Here is a 22,178-nt window from a genome sequence, read left to right as displayed (position 1 = left end):
AGGGAGGGATGTGAGGGAGGGGATGTGAGGGGGCGGGGCTGTGTGAGGGGGCGGGGCTGTGTAAGGGGGCGGGGCTGTGTGAGTGGGCGGGGCTGTGTGAGGGAGCGGGGCTGTGTGAGGGGGATGTGAGGGGGATGTGAGGGGGATGTGAAGGGGGTGTGAAGGAGGGGTGTGAGGGAGGGAGATGTGAGGGAGAGTGAGGGATGTGAGGGAGGGGATGTGAGGGAGGGTGAGGGATGTGAGGGAGGGGGATGTGAGGGAGGGTGAGGGATGTGAGGGAGGGGGATGTGAGGGAGGGTGAGGGATGTGAGGGAGGGGGGTGTGAGGGAGGGGGAGTGATGTGGGGGAGGGTGAGGGATGTGAGGGAGGGGGAGGGAGGGTGATGTGAGGGAGGGGGATGTGGCGGAGGGGGTGTGAGGGAGGGGGGCGTGAGGGAGGGGGATGTGAGGGAGGGGGGTGTGAGGGAGGGTGAGGGATGTGAGGAAGGGGGATGTGAGGGAGGGGGGATGTGAGGGAGGGGGGGGGATGTGGGGGAGGGGGAGGGATGTGAGGGAGGGGGATGTGAGGGAGGGTGAGGGAGGGGGGTGTGAGGGAGGGTGAGGGAGGGTGAGGGAGGGGGATGTGAGGGAGGGGGCTGTGAGGGAGGGTGAGGGATGTGAGGGAGGGGGATGTGAGGGAGGGGGATGTGAGGGAGGGGGATGTGGGGGAGGGGGATGTGAGGGAGGGGAGGGGTGTGAGGGAGGGATGTGAGGGGGGGGGTGTGAGGGAGGGGGATGTGAGGGAGGGGGGGTGTGAGGGAGGGGGGATGGAGGGAGGGGGGTGTGAGGGAGGGGGGTGTGAGGGAGGGGGATGTGAGGGGGGTGGGATGTGGGAGGGGGTGGAGGGAGGGGATGTGGGGGGGGTGTGAGGGAGGAGGGTTGTGAGGGGGGGGATGTGAGGGAGGGGGGTGTGAGGGAGGGGGATGTGAGGGAGGGGGATGTGAGGGAGGGTGAGGGATGGGAGGGGGTGAGGGAGGGGGGATGTGAGGGAGGGGCATGTGAGGGAGGGTGAGGGATGGGGAGGGGTGTGAGGGAGGGGGGGGTGAGGGGGGTGAGGGAGGGTGAGGGATGTGAGGGGGAGGGTGAGGGATGTGAGGGAGGGTGAGGGATGGGGAGGGGTGTGAGGGAGGGGGGTGTGAGGGAGGGTGAGGGATGTGAGGGAGGGGGGTGTGAGGGGGGGAGGGATGTGAGGGAGGGGGATGTGAGGGAGCGGGGTGGTGAGGGAGGGGGGATGTGAGGGAGGGGATGTGAGGGAGGGGGAGGTATGTGAGGGAGGGGGGATGTGAGGGAGGGGGCTGTGAGGAAGGTGGATGTGAGGGAGGGGGGATGGGGGGAGGGGATGTGAGGGAGGGGGTATGAGGGAGGGGGATGGAGGAGGGGGGATGTGAGGGAGGGGATTGTGAGGGAGGGGGATGTGAGGGAGGGGGATGTGAGGGAGGGGGCTGTGAGGGAGGGGAATGTGAGGCAGGGGGGTGTGAGGGAGGGTGAGGGATGGGGAGGGGTGTGAGGGAGGGGGATGTGAGGGAGGGGGATGTGAGGGAGGGTGAGGGATGGGGAGGGGGATGTGAGGGAGGGGGATGTGAGGGAGGGTGAGGGATGGGGAGGGGTGTGAGGGAGGGTGAGGGAGGGGGATGTGAGGAAGGGGGATGTGAGGGAGGGGGAGGTATGTGAGGGAGGGGGATGTGAGGGAGGGGGGTGTGAGGGAGGGTGAGGGAGGGTGAGGGATGTGAGGGAGGGGGATGTGAGAGAGGGGGGTGTGAGGGAGGGGGATGTGAGGGAGGGGGGTGTGAGGGAGGGTGAGGGAGTGGGGTGTGAGGGAGGGACAGAACGGGGAAGAATAGTAGCTGAGGCAGTTGGCAGTGTTCTGCTCACTCCCAGTGCTTCGCTGTCTGAACATTTCAATCTCAGCTCACACACGTGTTGTTTTATATCCCAATCTGCTCCTCCCACAAACTCTGAAAGCTGCCAGTTTTACTTTGCTCCACGCAGTCAGTGACTTTCCTGGGCAGCTTTACCGTTTTGTTAATATTAGCTGCCTGTACGTTTATAATTGCTGAGCACTCTGCTTCAAGTCTGCTTCAACCACCTGTCCCATAGAGAGTACGGCCAAAGGGTAAACGTGTCTACCTGGGCCTGTGACAGGAGCCTTTTTGCCCACCTGGCTTCTGCAAACAGTCACATCTGCATCATGGCCCACAAGCCACATTGGAGCAGGGTTGGCGGGGTTGCTGTGAATAAACGACACCTCCCCCACCCCCTCTGTAAGGTCAGACAGTCTGCAAAGGGCACATCACAACCACTACAGTTAGAACACAACGCCCCATCCTTCCCTGGGAGGACACAAAGCAGGCTCGACAAGGTACACACAGCTTGGCAATACCTTTGCGTGTATCATCAAAGCTCCTTCCCACAACCGTGTAGCCAGCGTGTTGAAGATTTCCCCTTCGTTCATATCCATGTGGGAGGTGTGACTAGAGAAAGGACCCTTCTCCGAGGAAGCAGCCTTGTTCCCTTTGTTCTGCTCCTTGCTGACTTTTCAATGTTGTTATTGTCCCACGCTGCCCTTTCCCAAAGCCTCTGGGTAATAAGATATTGTTACGGCTGCCACGTCTTGTCGTGCTGTGAAACTCAACCACTGTCGTTGCTTCAGGTTGCACAGGAGGATCTACGTTTGCTGACGAACATTCCCCTACGCTGCACTCCCGGTTTCCCGGACGAGGGGTTCACGGTGATGATGTGATGCTGTGGGAGTACATGACCGCAGGGAACGAAACACCAGCTTTCCAATCCGATGGCGGGACATCAGGCCCGAGCAGGAAGAATGGGTCTGTCCTATTCCAGGGATCAGAACTGGAGGGAAGTCACATTCACCAGGACTCTGTAAAACGCGAGGCAACCACTCACGGCTTGACAAGAGATATAAGTAGGTGTAAGCGGTGTTCGTGGCCCACACTGAGGTGGAGAGAACTCATATCTTGATAGGCATGAGACATTCCTGCCAAACAGTGATATCTCCTTGAGTATTGCTGGAAAAGAGACATCCTGTTGAAGCTTTTCATCTTACACTCATCAGGATCGACATGGGGTAGCCAAATTTCAAAAGGAACAACAATTTATAATAATCATCTTTATTGTCAGAAGTAGGTTTACATTAACACTGCAATGATGTTACTGTGAAAAGCCCCTAGTCACCACACTCCAGCGCCTGTTCGGGTACACAGAGGGAGAATTCACAATGTCCAAATTACTTAACAGTGCACCTCTTGTGGGAGGAAACGGGAGCACCCGGAGGAAACCCACGCAGACACGGGGAGAATGTGCAGACTCCGCACAGTCAGTGACCCAAGCCGGGAATCGAACCTGGGACCCCGGAGCTGTGAAGCAACAGTGCTAACCACTGTGCCACCGTGCCGCCCCGCACAGCACAAGGGAGTTATTGTCCGCAATTGCAAACCTCAGAATATAATTCCAACATTAGATTCTTCGCTGCACTCGCTGAACAAGCCTGAGTGTGCTAAGCTTTACACTTACAACCATTCGAGTAGTTTGACAATATAGCTTGCGTACGCTTGCTAGATGCTCCATATATTCACACTCCGGGACCTGTCCTCTGCAGGCTAAAGGAACACGTCCAGACATTGCACCTTTTTTGAAAAAAACAAAATAACCAGGATGATTGTTCCCTGTTGCAATCACCATGGCAACGCCTGGACCAATCAGCGCCAACTTGCCAACCAATCAGCAGCCCTTTCCTCATGCAGTATAAATTGTTCCCTTCAGATTTGTTGTTGCATCTGGCCTGATAAGTGCACAATGAAAAGCTTTGACAGCATGTCTCTTTTTCTCAGCAAACTCTAGTACCAAGTGGTGGTTTGATATTTGCTTCTACACCTCAATGTGCTTTGCTTTGCCTTGTTCAGTCACTTAGAAATTCCAAACTACCCGTCTACTGCCTGCTGTGCAAGGTGTTTTCATCGTTCCCCCCATGCTGGTTTGTTTCACCCTGTCTCGCCTCCACATTCTTTCTCCTGTGACAAATCTGTGAGAGAGAGATACAACTCCGCATTCACTGACTTGATGCCAAAAGAAAGGGGGGGAAGTTTGGGAAGTATTCATACCACAGCTTGGGTCCGTGCCGAAGGACACTGTCTGGACCGGGGGAGTGAGATTCATAAGGAAACACTGAACTTACTCAAGTACTTTAAACACAGGCCCCCCCGTCAGCGGCTAGGCGTGTTCTGCTTTCGTAGGTTGAACAATGAACAGGGGAGTAACAGCTAAAGAAATGCCAGCTGCCGTCAGGCACGGGAGCTGTTAGTGGAGGTGAAAACCTTCAGCAAAAATGAGGGGTGATTTTCTAAATCATTCCGGCCAGACGGTGAAAAGGATCCCACAGGATCACCTGGATAAGAAAGATCTTTTGGTTCATCCACCTGGAAAGGGTCATGCGCTCGGAGATAAACCTGTCAGTCCCTCCTCCGCCCCCGCGCAGGCTTTTCAACAAGTGCAGGACTTCACGGCAGTCAGCAGATAGGGTGAGCCAGCGGGTGAGGTGAGGGCACCCTGCTTGTGGATCTCCTCTGCCAAAGAAATATGGATGCACTGCACCAATCGGAGGGAACACGTGAAAATGGGCAGCAGGGTAGCATGGTGGTTAGCATAAATGCTTCACAGCTCCAGGGTCCCGGGTTCGGTTCCCGGCTGGGTCACTGTCCGTGCGGAGTCTGCACGTCCTCCCCCTGTCTGCGTGGGTTTCCTCCGGGTGCTCCGGTTTCCTCCCACAGTCCAAAGATGTGCGGGTTAGGTGGATTGGCCATGCTAAATTGCCCGTAGTGTCCTAATAAAAGTAAGGTTAAGTGGGGGGGGTTTTGGGTTACGGGTATAGAGTGGATACGTGGGTTTGAGTAGGGTGATCATGGCTCGGCACAACATTGAGGGCCGAAGGGCCTGTTCTGTGCTGTACTGTTCTATGTTCTATGTTAAGTCCGACGCCCATGTTTCTCAATCTGTCGCTGAGACCTTGCACAAGCAGACAGGCAGGGTTTCTGATGTTGTGTATGATCCTGTCAGATTGGGACTAAGGTGAAGGATCCCATTGAAATGCTGTGGGCCAGGGCTTAACTCCAAAGTGTATTATGAAACTCACCTGACCTATAACGTTGATGTTGAATTTGGCTAAGATTGGGCACACGAGCCTTCACTTCAGGTATGATTCATCAGACTTCCTAGGGACTTTTATCAAAACAAAGGGCGAAATTCTCCGCCCCCCACGACGGGTGGGAGAATAGCGGGAGGGCCTTCCCGACATTTTTCCCGCCCTCCCGCTATTCTCCCACCCCCCCGCCGAAGTCCCGACCCGAATCGCTGCCGCCGTTTTTTTACGGCCGGCAGCGATTCACAGCTGTTAGATGGGCCGAAGTCCCAGCCCTTTCCGCCGTTTTCACGAACGGCAAACACACCTGGTCTTGTCGTTCGTAAAAACGGCGTCACCAACTCGCTATTAATAACCACGGCACCGATTGGCACGGCAGTACCACGGCCGTGCCAAGGGTGCCATGGGCCCGCGATCGGTGGGCACCGATCGCGGGCAGCGGGCCCGATGCCCGCGCACTACTTGTCCTTCTGCCGCCCCGCAGTATCCATTCGCGGGGCGGCTGAGGGGCAACCCGGCCCGCGCATGCGCGGGCTTCGCGCAAAAACGTGATGACGTCACCCGCGCATGCGCGGGTTGGAGTCTTCCAAACTGCGCATGCGCGGCTGACGTCATATGACGCGTCAGCCGGCGCTAACTCCGGTAAGCGGGCTTAACGATTTTCGTTAAGCCCGTCTTGCCGGAGCCTACGGCGTCGGGCTGCTAGCCCCGACCGGGGACCAGAATCGGTCCCCCGTCGGGAAGGGGCGCGCTGCCGTAAAACCCGCCCGGGTTTTACGGCAGCTTTACGATTTCTCCTGTTTTGGGAGAATCTCGCCCAAAGTTTATTATAAGAATGTAGTTAAATATACATAAAACACAGCAAGAATTTATGTGAACAAAACACAGCAGCTACAGTAATCTTATGTATATAACTGTTAATGAATCCCCCCCTTAGTTGTTCCAATTCAATAACAAAATCCAATAAACCAAAACCCCTATCAAGGGCGTGGCCCGGCACACTGTAATCTCACTTAGAACATAGAACATACAGTACTGAAGGAGACCATTCGGCTCATCGAGTCTGCACCAACCCACTTAACCCCTCACTTCCACCCTATCCCCTGCAACTTCCTCCAGCTTAACACATTGCCTCTCCTGCAGTCCAAACCAACTGAAACAAAAATGAAACCGAAACACCAAATCCCCTCTCACCTGACAGCCACAGCCCAGCTCCACCCACAAATGACATCACTGAAGCCATGCTGAAGGCCATGTGGTCAAACCAAACCTTTCTTAAAGGGACATTCACATGACAATAGGATCATGGCATCACTAGAAGGGAAGTGTGTCAGGACATCCAGTCTTCATTTCACTTCGATGGGATGCATGCGTCACTGGCAAGTATTTGCTGTTCACATGTGGGCCAGACCAGGTAAGGACGGCAGATTCCTGCTCTATCAGTATAATAACATGACGTGTTTAGTGCTGATCTAAAAGCATAGCAGCAAGATTAGATGCAGGCATGACATTGCGAATAGTCTGTTTGGAGAGTGTCGATAATGAAGCGCTCTGTGCAGGAAAGCTCTGACATCACAGTGTTTAATTAAAGAGCTGGTATGGAAGCAGAGCCCTCGTGCTGAGATTACGGTGCATCGCCTGTCGGTGATTGGGACGGTACGCCAGGCCGATCAGCCGCGAAAGGCTGGTGACCGTGGGTGTGGGCTGGTTCGATAGCGAGTGAGGGAGTCAAACAAAAAGGAATCAACAAGGGCCACAATGAAAATCAGGCCAGAGAAGGTCTCAGTGATAACAGACGGAGCTTCGGGCAAACGTTCGAAAGCAGTTACGGCAACACTCATCTCACGTACTATAGGAGAAGGAAGGTCAAAGAACATAAGAACTAGGAGCAGAAGTAGACCGTCCGGCCCTTTGAGCCTGCTCCGCCATTCTATAAGATCATGGCTGATCTATTCGTGGTCTCAGAACCACTTACCCACATTCTCGCCATATCCCGTAATTCCATCAATAAAACATCTACCCTATCTTTAAATATATTCAATGAAGTAGCGTCTACTACTCCTTTCGGTAGGGAATTCCATACTTTACCCACCCTCTGGGTGAAGAAGTTCCTCCTTGATTCAGTCCTAAATCTGCTCCCCCTAATCTTGAGGCTCTGCCCTCTTGTCCTACTTTCACCTACCAGTGGAAAAACCCTTTCTACTTCTATCTTATCCATTCCCTTCAAAATGTTATATGTTTCTGTTAGATCCCCCCTCAACCTTCTGAATTCCGGTGAATATAATCCCAATCTCCTCAGCCTCTCCTCATACGATAACCCCCTCAACTCCGGAATCAGCCTAGTGAACCTCCTCTGCACCCCCTCTAGTGCTAGCACATCTTTCTCAAGCGTGGAGACCAAAACTGCACCACAGTACTCCAGGTGTGGCCTCACCAGCACCTTGTACAACTGCAACATTACCTCTCTGCTTTTAAACTCAATCCCCTTCGCAACGAAGGACAAAATTCCATTTGCCTTCCTAATTACTTGTTGCACCTGCAGACCAACCTTCTGTGACTCGTGCACAAGTACACCCAGGCCCCCCCCGTCTCCCAAACGCAAAATCCAGCCCCGTATTATCGTGCAACTTTCTTACGCGCTCTCCATTTTGTTTTAGATGAGACCGTCATAGAAGAACCAGTGGAAATAATCCTAGTTGTAGGCTCCTCCATCCAGCTGAAACTCAACAGCACCAATTCCTTCCTGACAGTGTGGCGATACTACAGTGAATATCATAATCTTGTTGTTGTGGAGTTTCAATCTTCTCCGAGCGCTTTACAATTCGGTGCGTACTTCAAGTCCCGAGTGACGTTTCACATAAATTCTGGATCGATCTCCATGAAGAAGCTTCGAGTGCAAGACAGCGGCATGTATCAAGGGCTTTGTTTCCAACATGAACCCTTTCAAATGCGGGTACGCACTTTTCTTCTCAAAGTCCAGGGTGAGTGAGACTAGTAGCTGACTCTCAGAACCAATATCTGCCTCTACCATTGCTACAGCAGCTTTATTTCCCAAAGTTCATTGCTATTCCCTCTGTTAATTATTCTCTTATTTCTGTATCCTATTATTTTCCTTAATGTAATTTAGCCTCATTTACCGTTGGTACTCTCTACGTAGTTGATTCCTATATTTCACCTTTAGAGCTCATTCATTACTCTGATTACTTATACACTGTCCCAGAGTTTATTTTCTTTTTAAGTATTTTTATTCAAATTTTTAGCATTTTAACATTTTATAAAACAGAACTAGACAATGCAATAAACCCTGCAACATCCGTGCCCCCCCCCCCCCCCCCAAACCCCCCCTCCCCCACCAACAGTTGATGGTAACTTGTTGTCTGCAACGCAAAATAACAAACCCCATGTTGTTCACGATTCTCTGAAGGTTAACGTGCAGGTTCAGTCGGCAGTTAGGAAGGCAAATGCAATGTTAGCATTCATGTAGAGAGGGCTAGAATACAAGATCAGTGATGTACTTCTGAGGCTGTATAAGGCTCTGGTCAGACCCCATTTGGAGTACTGTGAGCAATTTTGGGCCCCGTATCTAAGGAAGGATGTGCTGGGGCCTTGGAAAGGGTCCAGAGGAGGTTCACAAGAATGATCCCTGGAATGAAGAGCTTGTCGTATGAGGATCGGTTGAGGACTCTGGGTCTGTACTCGTTGGAGTTTAGAAGGATGAGGGAGGGATCTTATTGAAACTTACAGGATACTGCGAGGCCTGGATAGAGTGGACGTGGAGAGGATGTTTCCACTTGTAGGAAAAACTAGAAGCAGAGGACACCATCTCACCTTTCCTGCCACCGTCCAAAGACGTGCAGGTTAGGTGGATTGGCCGTGATAAATTGCCCTTAGTGTCAAGGGGATGGGTGGAGTTGCTGGGTTACAGGGATAGGGCTGTGTGTGGGATTAAGTGGTGTCCTCTTTCCAAGAGCTGGTGCAGACTCGATGGGCCGAATGGCCTCCTTCTGCACTGTAAATGCCATGATTCTATGATCATTTGAGGCAAATGAGAGCACTTGCCCTTTCTCAGCAGCCAATCTCAGAATCAAGCAGTTGGATACTAGGTGGTGGAATCGCCCTTTAATCGTCTATAACTACAGGAAATCAAAGCCTAGTTTGTGCAGTAGTTCCTCCTGTCCTCACCCTTGGAGCCCCAGTAACATTTCGTCAGTTATCAGTGTCGGCATCTCTCCTCATACAGTTTTCTTACTTATCTTAACTTTTTGCCAGTTTCTGAATTGTTTCGTTTCTCTGCCCCGGGAGGTACATTATCCTCTTCCTCCACCGTTAAGACTAACAGAAAGTAATTATTCTGCAAATCTGCCGCTTCCTTTTATTATTGATCACCCGTCCCTGTAAAGAAACACTGAGCCTCTGACATATTTGGACAATTGGCGGCCGTTTGGGTTTGATACCTTTGTGACTTCCCTTTTCCCTAGAGAAGTTGCGAGTCCCACAGATTGTTCAGATGCCTATGTACACGGCAGGTCATGTCCAGCTGATTTGCTTGGTGGGGAAGGGGAAAGCAAGCAGCATTGCTGTGGCTGAAAGATGACAAATTTTTGGAGAGCCAACGATTTCAGACGGTAGGCGAATCCAGCACAATCTATATTGAAGACATGGAAGTCAAACATTGCGGAATGTATACCTGCATCGTGAAAAACGAGGTCAGCACAAACAGAAACTCATATTTCCTCACATCGGAAGGTAGGAATTCATCGTCTGATACAGTGTGAGGGACATGGGATTATATTCTGACTACTGGGTAAATGGTTACTGTCTGATACAGTGTGAGGGACATGGGATTATATTCTGACTGTACTGGGTAAATGGTTACTGTCTGATACAGTGTGAGGGACATGGGATTATATTCTGACTGTACTGGGTAAATGGTCACAGTGATACAGCGTGAGGGACATGGGATTATATTCTGACTGTACTGGGTAAATGGTCACAGTGATACAGTGTGAGGGATATGGGATTATATTCTGACTGTACTGGGTAAATGGTTACTGTCTGATGCAGTGTGAGGGACATGGGATTATATTCTGACTGTACTGGGTAAATAGTCACAGTCTGATACAGTGTGAGGGACATGGGATTATATTCTGACTGTACTGGGTAAATGGTCACAGTCTGATGCAGTGTGAGGGACATGGGATTATATTCTGACTACTGGGTAAATGGTTACTGTCTGATACAGTGTGAGGGATATGGGATTATATTCTGACTGTACTGGGTAAATGGTTACTGTCTGATACAGTGTGAGGGACATTGGATTATATTCTGACTGTACTGGGTAAATGGTTACTGTCTGATACAGTGTGAGGGACATGGGATTATATTCTGACTACTGGGTAAATGGTTACTGTCTGATACAGTGTGAGGGATATGGGATTATATTCTGACTGTACTGGGTAAATGGTTACTGTCTGATACAGTGTGAGGGACATGGGAATATATTCTGACTGTACTGGGTAAATGGTTACTGTCTGATACAGTGTGAGGGACATGGGATTATATTCTGACTGTACTGGGTAAATGGTCACAGTGATACAGTGTGAGGGACATGGGATTATATTCTGACTACTGGGTAAATGGTCACAGTCTGATACAGTGTGAGCGACATGGGATTATATTCTGACTACTGGATAAATGGTCACAGTGATACAGTGTGAGGGATATGGGATTATATTCTGACTACTGGGTAAATGGTTACTGTCTGATACAGCGTGAGGGATATGGGATTATATTCTGACTGTACTGGGTAAATGGTCACAGTGATACAGTGTGAGGGACATGGGATTATATTCTGACTGTTCTGGGTAAATGGTTACTGTCTGATGCAGTGTGAGGGACATGGGATTATATTCTGACTGTACTGGGTAAATGGTTACTGTCTGATACAGTGTGAGGGACATGGGATTATATTCTGACTGTACTGGGTAAATGGTCACAGTGATACAGTGTGAGGGACATGGGATTATATTCTGACTGAACTGGGTAAATGGTCACAGTGATACAGTGTGAGGGATATGGGATTATATTCTGACTGTACTGGGTAAATGGTTACTGTCTGATACAGTGTGAGGGATATGGGATTATATTCTGACTGTACTCGGTAAATGGTTACTGTCTGATACAGTGTGAGGGATATGGGATTATATTCTGACTGTACTGGGTAAATGGTCACAGTCTGATACAGTGTGAGGGACATGGGATTATATTCTGACTGTAGTGGGTAAATAGTCACAGTCTGATACAGTGTGAGGGATATGGGATTATATTCTGACTGTAGTGGGTAAATGGTCACAGTCTGATACAGTGTGAGGGATATGGGATTATATTCTGACTGTACTCGGTAAATGGTTACTGTTTGATACAGTGTGAGGGATGTGGGATTATATTCTGACTGTACTCGGTAAATGGTTACTGTCTGATACAGTGTGAGGGACATTGGATTATATTCTGACTGTACTGGGTAAATGGTCACAGTCTGATACAGTGTGAGGGATGTGGGATTATATTCTGACTGTACTCGGTAAATGGTTACTGTCTGATACAGTGTGAGGGACATTGGATTATATTCTGACTGTACTGGGTAAATGGTCACAGTCTGATACAGTGTGAGGGATATGGGATTATATTCTGACTGTACTGGGTAAATGGTCACAGTGATACAGTGTGAGGGATGTGGGATTATATTCTGACTGTACTGGGTAAATAATCAGTCTGATACAGTGTGAGGGACATGAGATTATATTCTGACTGTACTGGGTAAATACTCAGCCCGATACAGTGTGAGGGACATGGCCGTATATTCTGACTGTACTGGGTAAATACTCAGCCCGAAACAGTGTGAGGGACATGGCCGTATATTCTGACTGTACTGGGTAAATACTCAGCCCGAAACAGTGTGAGGGACATGGCCGTATATTCTGACTGTACTGGGTAAATAATCAGTCTGATACAGTGTGAGGCACATGGCCGTATATTCTGACTGTACTGGGTAAATAATCAGTCTGATACAGTGTGAGGCACATGGCCGTATATTCTGACTGTACTGGGTAAATAATCAGTCTGATACAGTGTGAGGTTCCTGGCCGTAGTTTCTTTTATAAAAAATAAACTTAGAGTACCCAACGTATTTTTCCCAATTAAGGGGCAATTTAGCGTGGCCAATCCACCTACCCGGCACACCTTTGGGGTGTGGGGGTGAAACCCACGCAGACACGGGGAGAATGTGCAAACTCTACACGGGCAGTGACCCAGAGCCGGGATCGAACCCGGGACCTCGGCGCCGTGAGGCAGCAGTGCTAACCACTGCGCCACCGTGCTGCCCTGGCCGTAGATTCTGATTGGTCTCGGTAAATAATCAGTCTGATACAGTAAAAGAGATGTGGTGTTATATGCTGTCTTTTGTTATGGCTCCAATGAAGACTGAAATAAAGATTGCAGGTGTTATGATTTATGCTGTGAAATAACTAAAATCAGCAGAGATTTAGCAAGCGTCTAATACATCAAACTCAGGAGCAGGAACTGCTCCAACTGACCTAATCAGTAACATTACAAGAGCAAGACCCCAAATTACTCTCTGCTTTCTAACAGGCTCTCTTCCTTCTGCCTCACCTAGTCACTCCTTCCAGTGTCTGTTTAAAAATATCCCACTCGGCCTGTGTATACCAGACGTGTCTTCCACGAGCAAGATCTACAAGATTATGAGTGGCCTGGACACGATGGATAGTCAGATGCTCTTTCCTAGGGTAGGAGAGTCAAGTACAAGGGGACAAAGGGTTAAAGTGCGCGCTGAAAAGTTTTGAACAGATGTGCGAGGCAAGTTTTTAACACAGAGGGTGGTAAATATATAGAAGGTGCTGTCTGGGGAGGTGATGGGAGCAGCTACGATAGCGGCATTTCAGGGGCATCTAGACAAATCTATGAATAGGGTGGGAATGGAAGGATACGGACTCCGTACGTGCAGACGGTTTTAGTTTAGGCAGGTGTTCTGGGCCAGGGTTTAGAGAACCCCAGAGTGTATCATGAAACTCACCTGACCCACAACTTTTACTAGATTGTGGTTATGGGGAGCACATGGGCCCACTCTGCAGGTGTAGTGCAAGAGAGAACTAAAGTACGTTTAAATTAAAACCATGTTTATTTATGAATCCAGTTAACACTTTATAAACCCACAGTAAACATCTTAACAACTATCAACACCAATAAATCCCCCAAAGAATACAGTACTCTGTAAGTAACTCTTAATCCTTTCTTGTAACATCCATAAGACAGAAAGAACCTTTTTACAGAAAGACATCAGGTTTAAATTCACCACTGAGAACAGTTACCACGTTGAAATCACCAAATGAACATTCTTTAGCTTGCAGAGATTCACACAGATCTTTCTGTGATTGCACTAAACGAAACACACCGTGTAGCAGACAGCCCCAAGTGACAGTAAAAACAGATTTAACAGTAAAAACTCGCGGTATCCAAGTCAAAGGGGCAAGTTGGGTCGGACATTGTCTCAGGGAATGGAAGCAGTGGGTAATGGGCGATGGGTGTTCCTGTAGCTGCAAGCTGGCTTCTGCAGGGCACAGTGTTGGTTCCTTGCAGCTTGTGGTATATCAGTAATTTTGACTTGAATTTGGAAGATTTGATGAGGAAGTTTGCAGATGGTTTGAAATTGTCCGCGGAATTGATAATGAAGAAGAGAGCAGTCGGCTGAAGAAAGACATCGGACAGTGAGGGGGAGCGCAGTGGTTAGCACTACTGCCTCACAGTGCCGGGGACCTGAGTTCAATTCCGACCTTGGGTCACTGTCTGTGCGGAGTCTGCACGTTCTCCCCATGTCTGCGTGGGTTTCCTCCGGGTGCTCCGGTTTCCTCCCACAGTCCAAAGATGTGCAGGTTAGGTGGATTGGCCGTGCTAAATTGTCCCTTAGAGCTCAACGGTTAGGTGGGGTTGTGTGGATGGGACGGGGGGTTGGGCCAAGTGCTCTTTCAGAAAGTCAGTGCAGACTCGATGGGCCCAGGCCTTGTACACTGTCGGGATTCTATGTCTGATGCACTGGAATAAATTGATGTTATTTTCATATTTCAGATATTCTCTTCATTCTTATCTGTGTTGCGTTGACGTCTATCGTTGCTTTAGTCAGCGGTTTGACCACCTTCATAGCAGCAGTGATCATAATCATTAGCTTAAAGAAAACCCAAGGTATTCATGAACAAAAAGCAGGTTAAATGGTCAGGCTATTCCTAGATCAAATCGTCATTTGCTGACATTTGCTTTTCCCATTTTGGGATTTACAGATCCCGGCCGGCAGCAGGAACTAACCACCGTTTTTGTGATCTTTCAACTTGTGTCCATCATCAGCCTGTTGATTGCCTGTCTTCTGTCTGTGTTCGAGTTGGGTAAGTGACCTGTTTTACTGATGTCTGAACGCACACTCACTACAGTCAGATACCCGCCTGTGGTTCCTGTCATCAAATTGAACACAATCGACGGGCAACATTGATGGGCTGTCATTCAAGCTGCATGGAGAGGTTGTGGGGGTCCATACCACAGAGGGGAAGAAAGATATTGCCCCTTTAACAGATAAACATTGTGCTGGACCTTCCCGTGAGGAGCAGGCGCACCTCAGGGCTGTTAAATTTGGGTAAATACTGTCCAAATATATTACAATTCTCACCCGTGTGACTTCAGCCAATAAATCTCATTCATCATAGGGTTGCGCAGTGGTTTGCACTGATGCCTCACACGCCAGGGACCCGGGTTCGATTGCGGCCTCAGGTGACTGTGCGGAGTCTGCACGTTCTCCTGTGTCTGCGTGGGTTTCTTCCGGGTGCTCCGGTTTCCTCCCACAGTCCAAACATGCGTAGGTTAGGTGGATTGGCCATGATCATTGTGCGGAGTTACAGGGGCAGGGCAGGGGAGTGGACTGAGGTAGGAGGGTCGGTGCAGACCTGATGGGCCGAATGGGCTCCTGGACTGCAGGGATTCTAAGGATCTCTGCTCAGCACAGACTGAGACCATTCAGCCCATCTGTTTGCCCAAGTCTGTTCCCCAGGAAATATTTTCCCTTCAGATAATGATCCAATTCTCTTTCAGAAGTCTCAATTCAATCTTCCTCCACCACATCACCCAGTCAGTCAGCACCAACCAACTCACTGTGTGAAAAACATTTTCCTCAGGTCGCTTCATTTCTATTCCCACTCCCCTCTCTCCTCTCCCCCCTCCCCCTCCCACTTGGCTCACTCACCCCCTCAACCCTCATCTCCTCACCCCTTCGCCACTCAACTCCCTCAGCCCCATCTCCCTCACTCCCTCCTGTCATTAACCTCCCTCACCTATTCTACCCTCACCCATCCCGTCCTCAGCCCCTCCTCCCTCACCCCCTCCTGTCATTAACCTCCCTCACCTATTCTACCCTCACCCATCCCCTCCTCAGCACCTCCTCCCTCACCCCCTCCTGTCATTAACCTGCCTCACCTACTCTACCCTCACCCATCCCCTCCTCAGCCCCTCCTCCCTCACCCCCTCCTGTCATTAACCTGCCTCTCCCATTCTTCCTTCACCTGCTCCCCCTCCTCTCTCATCCCCTCCTCCCAATAATCTGCCTCACCCCCTCCTTCCACTCATCTCCCTCACCCTCCATTCACACGCCTCACCCACTCCCTCATCAACCCCTCCTCCCACTCCTCTCACTCACCACCTCCTCGCATCCCTTCTTCCGTCACATCCTCCTCCTCCCATCAAACTCTCTCACCCCTTCTTCCCACCCCGTTCCTCCCTCAGTCCCTCCCTCCCTCAGTCCCTTCCTCCCTCAGCCCCGTTCCTCCCTCAGTCCCTTCCTCCCTCAGTCCCTTCATCCCTCAGTCTCTTCCTCCCTCAGTCCCTTCATCCCTCAGTCCCTCCCTCCCTCAGTCCCTCCCTCCCTCAGCCCCGTTCCTCCTCAGTCCCTCCCTCCCTCAGTCCCTTCCTCCCTCAGCCCCGTTCCTCCCTCAGTCCCTCCCTCCCTCAGTCCCTTCCTCCCTCAGCCCCGTTCCTCCCACAGTCCCTTCCTCCCTCAGTCCCTTCCTCCCTCAGTCCCTTCCTCCCTCAGTCCCTCCCTCCCTCAGTCCCTCCCACAGTCCCTCCCTCCCTCAGTCCCTTCTTCCCACCCCGTTCCTCCCTCCCTCAGTCCCACCCTCCCTCAGCCCCTTCTTCCCACCCCGTTCCTCCCTCAGTCCCTCCCTCCCTCAGTCCCTTCCTCCTCAGTCCCTCCCTCCCTCCCTCAGTCCCTTCCTCCCTCAGTCCCTCCCTCCCTCAGTCCCTCCCTCCCTTAGCCCCGTTACTCCCTCAGTCCCTTCCTCCCTCAGCCCCGTTCCTCCCTCAGTCCCTCCCTCCCTCAGCCCCGTTCCTCCCTCAGTCCCTCCCTCCCTCAGTCCCTCCCTCCCTCAGTCCCTCCCTCCCTCAGTCCCTTCCTCCCTCAGTCCCTCCCGCCCTCAGTCCCTCCCTCCCTCAGTCCCTCCCTCCCTCAGTCCCTCCCTCCCTCCCTCAGCCCCTTCTTCCCACCCCGTTCCTCCCTCAGTCCCTCCCTCCCTCAGTCCCTTCCTCCCTCAGCCCCGTTCCTCCCTCAGTCCCTCCCTCCCTCAGCCCCGTTCCTCCCTCAGTCCCTCCCTCCCTCAGTCCCTTCCTCCCTCAGCCCCGTTCCTCCCTCAGTCCCTTCCTCCCTCAGTCCCTTCCTCCCTCAGCCCCTTCTTCCCTCAGTCCCTCCCTCCCTCAGCCCCTTCCTCCCTCAGTCCCTCCCTCCCTCAGTCCCTTCCTCCCTCAGTCCCTCCCTCCCTCAGCCCCTTCTTCCCTCAGTCCCTCCCTCCCTCAGCCCCTTCCTCCCTCAGTCCCTCCCTCTCTCAGTCCCTCCCTCCCTCAGTCCCTCCCTCCCTCCCTCAGCCCCTTCTTCCCACCCCGTTCCTCCCTCAGTCCCTCCCTCCCTCAGTCCCTTCCTCCCTCAGCCCCCTTCCTCCCTCAGTCCCTCCCTCCCTCAGTCCCTTCCTCCCTCAGCCCCGTTCCTCCCTCAGTCCCTTCCTCCTCAGTCCCTTCCTCCCTCAGCCCCGTTCCTCCCTCAGTCCCTCCCTCCCTCAGTCCCTTCCTCCCTCAGCCCCTTCTTCCCTCAGTCCCTTCCTCCCTCAGTCCCTTCCTCCCTCAGTCCCTCCCTCCCTCAGTCCCTCCCTCCCAGTCCCTTCCTCCCTCAGCCCCTTCTTCCCTCGTCCCTTCCTCCCTCAGTCCCTTCCTCCCTCAGTCCCTCCCTCCCTCAGTCCCTCCCTCCCTCAGTCCCTTCCTCCCTCAGTCCCTTCCTCCCTCAGCCCCGTTCCTCCCTCAGTCCCTTCCTCCCTCAGTCCCTCCCCCCTCAGTCCCTCCCTCCCTCAGTCCCTTCCTCCCTCAGTCCCTCCCTCCCTCAGTCCCCTCCTCCCTCAGCCCCGTTCCTCCCTCAGTCCCTTCCTCCCTCATCCCTCCCTCCCTCATCCCTCCTCCCTCCCTCAGTCCCTTCCTCCCTCAGCCCCGTTCCTCCCTCAGTCCCTCCCTCCCTCAGTCTCTTCCTCCCTCAGCCCGCGTTCCTCCCTCAGTCCCTTCCTCCCTCAGTCCCTTCCTCCCTCAACCCCGTTCCTCCCTCAGTCCCTTCCTCCCTCAGTCCCTCCCTCCCTCAGTCCCTTCCTCCCTCAGTCCCTCCCTCCCTCAGCCCCTTCTTCCCACCCCGTTCCTCCCTCAGTCCCTTCCTCCCTCAGCCCCTTCTTCCCACCCCGTTCCTCCCTCAGTCCCTTCCTCCCTCAGTCCCTTCCTCCCTCAGTCCCTCCCTCCCTCAGTCCCCTCCCTCCCTCAGCCCCTCCCTCCCTCAGCCCCTTCTTCCCACCCCGTTCCTCCCTCCCTCAGTCCCTTCCTCCCTCAGTCCCTACCTCCCTCAGCCCCGTTCCTCCCTCAGTCCCTCCCTCCCTCAGTCCCTCCCTCCCTCAGTCCCTCCCTCCCTCAGTCCCTCCCTCAGTCCCTCCTTCACTCAGTCCCTCCCTCCCTCAGCCCCTCCCTCCCTCAGCCCCTCCCTCCCTCAGCCCCTCCCTCCCTCAGCCCCTTCCTCCCTCAGTCCCCTCCCTCCCTCAGCCCCTCCTCCCTCAGTCCCTCCCTCCCTCCCTCAGCCCCTTCTTCCCACCCCGTTCCTCCCTCAGTCCCTCCCTTCCTCAGTCCCTCCCTCCCTCAGTCCCTTCCTCCAGCCCCGTTCCTCCCTCAGTCCCTTCCTCCCTCAGTCCCTTCTTCCCTCAGTCCCTCCCTCCCTCAGTCCCTTCCTCCCTCAGCCCCGTTCCTCCTCTCCGTCCCCTCCCTCCCTCAGTCCCTTCCTCCCTCAGCCCCTTCTTCCCTCAGCCCTTCCTCCCTCGTCCCTCCCTCCCTCAGTCCCTCCCTCCCCTCAGTCCCTCCCTTCCTCAGTCCCTTCCTCCCTCAGTCCCTTCCTCCCTCAGCCCCGTTCCTCCCTCAGTCCCTTCCTCCCTCAGTCCCTCCCTCCCTCAGTCCCTCCCTCCCTCAGTCCCTCCCTCCCTCAGACCCTTCCTTCCTCCGCCCCGTTCCTCCCTCAGTCCCTTCCTCCCTCAGTCCCTCCCTCCCTCAGTCCCTCCCTCCCTCAGTCCCTCCCTCCCTCAGTCCCTTCCTCCCTCAGCCCCGTTCCTCCCTCAGTCCCTCCCTCCCTCAGTCCCTTCCTCCCTGAGCCCCGTTCCTCCCTCAGTCCCTTCCTCCCTCAGTCCCTTCCTCCCTCAGCCCCGTTCCTCCCTCAGTCCCTTCCTCCCTCAGTCGCTCCCTCCCTCAGCCCCGTTCCTCCCTCAGTCCCTCCCTCCCTCAGTCCCTCTCTCCCTCAGTCCCTCCCTCCCTCAGTCCCTTCCTCCTCAGTCCCTCCCTCCCTCCCTCAGTCCCTCCCTCCCTCATCCCTCCCTCCCTCAGTCTCTCCCTCGCTCAGTCCCTTCCTCCCTTAGCCCCTCCCTCCCTCAGTCCCTCCCTCCCTCAGTCCCTCCCTCCCTCAGTCCCTCCCTCCCTCAGTCCCTCCCTCAGTCCCTCCTTCCCTCAGTCCCTCCCTCCCTCAGCCCCTCCCCCCTCAGCCCCCTCCCTCAGCCCCTCCCTCCCTCAGCCCCTTCCTCCCTCAGTCCCTCCCTCCCTCAGCCCCTTCCTCCCTCAGTCCCTCCCTCCCTCTCTCAGCCCCTTCTTCCCACCCCGTTCCTCCCTCAGTCCCTCCCTCCCTCAGTCCCTCCCTCCCTCAGTCCCTTCCTCCCTCAGCCCCGTTCCTCCCTCAGTCCCTCCCTCCCTCAGTCCCTTCCTCCCTCAGCCCCGTTCCTCCCTCAGTCCCTTCCTCCCTCAGTCCCTTCCTCCCTCAGCCCCTTCTTCCCTCAGTCCCTCCCTCCCTCAGTCCCCCTCCCCTCAGCCCCGTTCCTCCCTCAGTCCCTCCCTCCCTCAGTCCCTTCCTCCCTCAGCCCCTTCTTCCCTCAGTCCCTTCCTCCCTCAGTCCCTCCCTCCCTCAGTCCCTCCCTCCCTCAGTCCCTCCCTTCCTCAGTCCCTTCCTCCCTCAGTCCCTTCCTCCCTCAGCCCCGTTCCTCCCTCAGTCCCTTCCTCCCTCAGTCCCTTCCTCCCTCAGCCCCGTTCCTCCCTCAGTCCCTTCCTCCCTCAGTCCCTCCCTCCTCAGTCCCTCCCTCCCTCAGTCCCTCCTCCCTCCCTCACCCTTCCTCCCTCAGCCCGTTCCTCCCTCAGTCCCTTCCTCCCTCAGTCCCTCCCTCCCTCAGTCCCTCCCTCCCTCAGTCCCTTCCTCCTCAGCCCCGTCCCTCCCTCAGTCCCTCCCTCCCTCAGTCCCTTCCTCCCTCAGCCCCTTTCCTCCCTCAGTCCCTCCCCCTCAGTCCCTTCCTCCCTCCGCCCCGTTCCTCCCTCAGTCCCTTCCTCCCTCAGTCCCTCCCTCCCTCAGTCCCTTCCTCCCTCAGTCCCTCCCTCCCTCAGCCCCTTCTCCCACCCCGTTCCTCCCTCAGTCCCTTCCTCCCTCAGCCCCTTTTTCCCACCCCGTTCCTCCCTCAGTCCCTTCCTCCCTCAGTCCTTTCCTCCCTCAGTCCCTCCCTCCCTCAGTCCCTCCCTCCCTCAGCCCCTCCCTCCTCAGCCCCTTCTTCCCACCCCGTTCCTCCCTCCCTCAGTCCCTTCCTCCCTCAGTCCTCCCTCCCTCAGCCCCGTTCCTCCCTCAGTCCCTTCTTCCCTCAGTCCCTTCCTCCCTCAGTCCCTCCCTCCCTCAGTCCGTTCCTCCCTCCCCCTCCCTCCCTCCCTCCCTCAGTCCCTTCCTCCCTCAGTTCCTCCCTCCCTCAGTCCCTCCCTCCCTCAGTCCCTCCCTCCCTCAGTCCCTTGCTCCTCAGTCCCTCCCTCCCTTCCTCAGTCCCCCTCCCTCATCCTCCTCCCTCAGTCTCTCCCCCCTCAGTCCCTTCCCTCCCTCAGTCCCTCCCCTCAGTCCCTCTGTGAACCTCCCTCCCTCCCCTCAGTCCCCCCCATCCCTCAGTCCCTCCCTCCCTCAGCCCCTCCCTCCCTCAGCCCCTCCCTCCCTCAGCCCCTTCCTCCCTCAGTCCCTCCCTCCCTCAGTCCCCCCTCCCTCAGTCCCTCCCTCCCTCAGTCCCTTCCTCCTCAGTCCCTCCCTCCCTCCCTCAGTCCCTCCCTCCCTCAGTCCCTCCCTCCCTCAGTCCCTCCCTCCCTCAGTCCCTTCCTCCCTCAGTCCCTCCCTCCCTCAGTCCCTCCCTCCCTCAGCCCCTCCCTCCCTCAGCCCCTCCCTCCCTCAGTCCCTCCCTCAGTCCCTCCCTCCCTCAGTCCCACCCTCAGTCCCTCCCTCCCTCAGTCCCTCCCTCCCTCAGTCCCTCCCTCCCTCCCTCGGTCCCCCCCCTCCCTCAGTCCCTCCCTCCTCTCTGAGCACTCTCTGATCGACGCGTTCCTTTAACACTGCGATTGGTTTATTATAAGATGTGTGTTTGACTGGGGAAGACTTTCTCCTACACTCCATTGTTCAATCTTCTTGAAGCGAATCGGTGTTTGGAGGATTGAGGGTGAGGGACGGTGTGACCAAACCCTTATTTCACTAACATTTCTCTTCCCTCCCTTTCACAGGCTTCGCCCTATGGTGCCAAATCACCGCAGGCTTTGGATGTTTCCTGAGTTTAGTAGTGATCATCTACATTTCCATCCTCTTTCTCGGTCTGAATACTGACGAGTTCCAATCATTTTTATCAAGGAAGAGTAAGTTTAAAGAATAATATTTCTGCCTGGGCACATGTGTCTATTCTCTGTCTCCAAACTGTTAGAGTTGGCTCTGCTCCTCCTGGATTAGAGGGGATTGTCTAACCTGACAAGATGGATGGGGTTACAAACAGGCAGAGCGGAGGTCGCTGATATCCCTGCCTCTTCTGTCGTTGTTAAACTGGAGGTGACTGACGGACCACCTTCAATTTGCTGCCTTTCGGATGAGTGTCAGAAAGTAAATGTTGAGTGAGGGTGGAGGGTCACTCAGGGATCGTGACGTGGCATTAAGATGAGGGTGAGTGACAGTGGTAATTACGGAGGGAGGAGGCATCTCCACACAGAGGGTAGAAGCTACAACAAGCTCTGTTAGTCTGAGGGGGGGCGGCTCTCCAGCAGCATTGGGGATGATACTGATGTACAGTCAATGACCACGAGACAAAATGGTGAAACAATAGAGGCTTTATTGCACAAGATGTTGTGCCTCCTGCAGCTGAAACCAGACTGGGAGCAGCGCAGGAGAGCGCACACTTTTATACACCACATGCTGGGCGGGGCCAGCAGGCTGGGATTTACTGTGGTACCTGTAATACAGAGGCAGTACCGTAATACATGTAATGTGTTAACAGTGGTGTTTATCACATTCACCCCCTGTTTAAATAAAAGTCCGACGGAGGTGAAGAACAACGTTA

At 54.0% G+C, this 22,178-nt stretch overlaps 1 protein-coding gene across 3 annotated transcripts in view; it reads left to right on the top strand.

Annotated features, from left to right (window-relative positions):
- LOC119976718 overlaps window positions 1–22,178 on the top strand; it is an 88,713-nt gene that overhangs the window by 35,885 nt on the left and 30,650 nt on the right. The window contains exons 1-4 of one of the 3 annotated variants that reach the window (XM_038817446.1): window positions 9,775–9,936; window positions 14,329–14,442; window positions 14,538–14,639; window positions 21,358–21,486. The exons of 1 other annotated variant lie outside the window; for it this stretch is intronic. In XM_038817446.1, coding sequence (XP_038673374.1) covers window positions 9,849–9,936; window positions 14,329–14,442; window positions 14,538–14,639; window positions 21,358–21,486 — 433 coding nt within the window. In that variant the 5' untranslated portion in view covers window positions 9,775–9,848. Of the gene's footprint in view, window positions 1–9,773; window positions 9,937–14,328; window positions 14,443–14,537; window positions 14,640–21,357; window positions 21,487–22,178 lie in introns of those variants that run through there. One more of the 3 variants, XM_038817447.1, reaches the window with a different exon arrangement.

The sequence above is a fragment of the Scyliorhinus canicula genome, chromosome 13, assembly GCF_902713615.1.
Source record: "Scyliorhinus canicula chromosome 13, sScyCan1.1, whole genome shotgun sequence".
Lineage (NCBI taxonomy): Eukaryota > Metazoa > Chordata > Chondrichthyes > Carcharhiniformes > Scyliorhinidae > Scyliorhinus > Scyliorhinus canicula.
The sequence above is the reverse complement of the archived record's forward strand: the minus strand, read 5'-3'. Positions and strand labels throughout refer to the sequence as shown.